Genomic DNA, 3,666 nt, shown 5'->3' with positions numbered 1-3,666 from the left:
GTACGCATTAGAGCATATAACACATTTGATCTTAATAGTGTTTCAGGCATAAACAATGTTCGAATATTGCGATTTATATATACCCAAAATACCTAAAAGATCTCGGGCATATGCCCGAGCTCAAAATCTAGTTCCTACTATAATAAGCAATATTCGATACTGAGAACAACGTACTCTTACTTCATATAAGGATCAGATATGGATTAGAGTATAGTTGTATACCAAAACCAAAACTTCATTTCATGGGTTCAATGAATCTTGTCATTTTGTTATTCTTGGTATTTTCTATTGAATTGAGTTGCAATGGAATCGTTGTAGGAAGGACTATATCTAATGAAGAGGACTTGGAGTTGGAGAGGCAACTCAAGCTACGACTCAATAATATTAAGACTGTTAAGGTATCATGACTATCATCATAGTCTACTACGTACTCCAATTTCACCATTTTAATTTTGTCCTTACCTAACATATATAGGTATCTAATTATTCTATCCTACATGCGCGCTTGATGTTTCCTATATATGCATATATGAATATATGATTGACATATGTATGTGTTTAAGGTAATTTTCACTTGTTTATTGATATCATTCTTTCGGTATAAACTTCCAAAAAACTTGACCGTAAGTACATACATGATATGGTTTTCATACTGTATATTGCAGACAGAAGTAGGAGATGTTTACGATTGTGTTGACATCCGAAAACAACCATCTTTGGATCATTCATCCCTACGAAATCATGAAATTCAGGTTCAAATTTGCAATGCTAAAGTTGATTATTATGTCTAGCTCTATTGGGAAATCTCATAATAGTTGTTATCTTATTTTTTGTATACTAGTATATAGGCCGTGCCCACGGCAGTGTTTCAAATTAGATCCAAAAGAACACTAACTAACCGAATGATAAAAGCCCAGTCCACAAAACAGTCGTTGACCAAATCAATAATGATCTAGTACTCTTTCAAATTAACATTTTAAACGGCACATATCCTATAAGACTTTGGATCTGCCATGCTATAATTTGTGAGAAATATTTGTAGCCTCCGGATGGGGCCCTATGACCCCACACTAAGCATATTTATTAGATATTAGTATATAGTCTGTGCCCACGACACTGTTTCAAATTAGGCCCAAAAGAACCCCAACCAACCGAATGATAAAAACACAGCCCACAAAACAGTCTATTGACCAAATCAACAATGATCTACTATTTTTTCAAATTAACATTTTAAACTGCACACATCCTATAAGACTTTGGATCTGCCATGTCATAACTTGTGAGAAACATTTGTAGCAGCCGGATGAGCCTGTGCCTACGGCCCGGTAATGAACAGTCAAAGTACAGACCCTTTAAGCCTTTTACCCATATGCCCAAACCCAACAGCTTTTGTTGACTTGTAAGTCTGATCCAGTGTCACCCAACAACCTTTAGTTAACTATTACACTATTTGAGCTCAATTGAAAGTGTCATGTCACAACTTGTGAAATACAATGTTAGATGGGGCCCTGCGGCCCAACACTAAGCTTTTTTGTTAGATAGAAGATTGACATATTGCCTTAATCATAATCTTAATTTTATGCGTGTACAGATGAGTTCTTCTCGTCCAAAGCGAAAAACAAGTGAAACCTCATCAGTTAGTACACACTCAAGGGTGGCTCAAAAAGATCTGATAACTGTAGACTGCCCTCAAGGAACAGTCCCCATTCGAAGGATCGGCAAAGAAGATCTTTTGAGGGCTAAATCCTTCACTGAATCATATGCTTCCAATATTCATCCAATGACAAAAGAGACCCCAGGTGAACATGTAAGCTTCCTTATAATAAGTAGTTTCTTCTTATGTGTTATGTAGTTTTGCCTTGCAAAATTGTGTTCCTACTACCTTGAAATACCACGGTTAATTACAGTTTTAGCATCTTCACGAATGATTTGTCCTAAACAATGTAACCATTACCAATTTTCTTTGTACTAAGTTTCTAATTCATTATAGAAGGTAATAACTAATAAGGCTACTTGATCGAATTTGAGCAATCGTGTCAGTAATTGTTTTGACATTGCTTTGCATATACATTATTATGCAAAATGCTTGCCAAGTATCTTTTGAACTTTTGATTGAGATCTAACTGTTCGCAGTGCATGTTGGAGTGTAGGCTGGGTGAAGATTCCAAAATGTTTGGTTACAACAAACAAATTTGCAAACTCGTACAGAAACTGCTAAATTTTAAACCTCATTATAATTATGAACTTGTTTGTGTGGAATATCAATTTGTGGTATCATTACATCGTTTTCTTGTTTGAAAATATATTAGTTAAAACCTACTAACAACACAAACTTATTGCATTTTACAGTATGCCATTGTACGGTCAAAAAATAATGAAAGAGTTGAAGGAGTAGCTGCAGAAATATCCTTGCATAGTCTTGACGATGTTGGAGCCAGTCAATCTAGTTCTGCCCAAGTGTGGATTGATAAACGTGTGGGCAATGACTACGCCAGTCTTCAACCATACCTTCAACTCCTATGGATGCACTATGTTTCATTTGAGGTTAATGAGATACCTAGCTAGCTTTCACGCCTCATCAAGTGGTAATAATAAGATTTGTACAATTGAAAGATGTTATTAGCCAACAACGAACTAGCTATTTATCCACTGTTTGTGGTTATACCATTATATTAATCACAATTAGTGTGTTTTGTTAACATATTAGTAGCAATTTATTTATTTTGACAGGATCGCAAAACCAGCAACTGGTGGTTGTTAATTAATGAACATGTACAAGTAGGCTATTGGCCAGCAGGATTACTAGGCAATTCTCTAAATGATGGAGCGTCTTATGTTGCTTGGGGAGGATTAGCACAAGGACCCGCCAATGACGCTAGTCCTAAGATGGGGGCTGGACATTTTGGGAATTTTGACTATTACGAGGACGCGCATTTTACTCAACTCCAAATTGTTAATACGACTTTTTTTTGGGTGAATCCAAAGGAAGATGTGGTCGAACAATTTGTAGATAATGAGAATTGCTATTACGTAAATTATAACGGATTTAGAAAAGGTAAGGGACATACATTCTTGTATGGTGGCCCTGGAGGAAATTGTGGATTGTAAGGTTTAATTTTCTTGTTATTAATAATTATTGGATTAATGTATATTATTTCCGCACGGAATATTCACTTTTGAGTTGAAATGTTTATTTTTACCTAAGGGAAAAAAGGTAATGTGATTTTTCTTGTTAAGGACATTCAAGTTCATTAAGGGTACGGAACTGTGCTCAATTTCAACAATGGAAATCGCAGAATGGATAATGATTACTATTTCCATTTGAACACATGGAAATAACTTCTTTTTTGCGTTGCCTTTTTTTGTTCCAATTTTGCCCACATGAAAATGCTCTTATGATTTTTATTTTTATTTTATTTATTTTATTTTTATTTTTATTTATTTATTTTTTTTGAAGTGGAAATTTTATTAATAATGATAACGAGTTTTACAAATAATTAGGACAAGCGTCAACAAGTCGCGCCATGAAGTCCTTTCTCGAATGGCAAAACCTATCCTCCTAAAAGCAAACTCGTTAGAACCAATGTCATTACGTTGCGGTCCATAACTTTCGCGAATCTCTTAAGGAGCTCAATGACTGTTGTCAAGAAACCAAAGGTGTCAAAA

General features: G+C 35.1%; 1 protein-coding gene across 1 annotated transcript; it reads left to right on the top strand.

The window, feature by feature from the left end:
- The first annotated feature begins 208 nt into the window (after positions 1-208).
- Positions 209-3,187, top strand: LOC147523926 (protein neprosin-like). The gene is made up of 5 exons (XM_086562828.1): positions 209-398; positions 666-752; positions 1,592-1,807; positions 2,350-2,585; positions 2,731-3,187. The coding sequence occupies exons 1-4, from the start codon at positions 243-245 to the stop codon at positions 2,563-2,565; spliced, it is 675 nt and encodes a 224-aa protein (XP_086418954.1). The 5' UTR covers positions 209-242; the 3' UTR covers positions 2,566-2,585; positions 2,731-3,187.
- Positions 3,188-3,666: the final 479 nt, after the last annotated feature.

Source organism: Coptis chinensis, chromosome 1, assembly GCF_015680905.1.
Source record: "Coptis chinensis isolate HL-2020 chromosome 1, ASM1568090v1, whole genome shotgun sequence".
In the NCBI taxonomy this organism is placed as follows: Eukaryota; Viridiplantae; Streptophyta; class Magnoliopsida; order Ranunculales; family Ranunculaceae; genus Coptis; species Coptis chinensis.
This window is presented reverse-complemented; position numbering and strand designations above follow the sequence as displayed.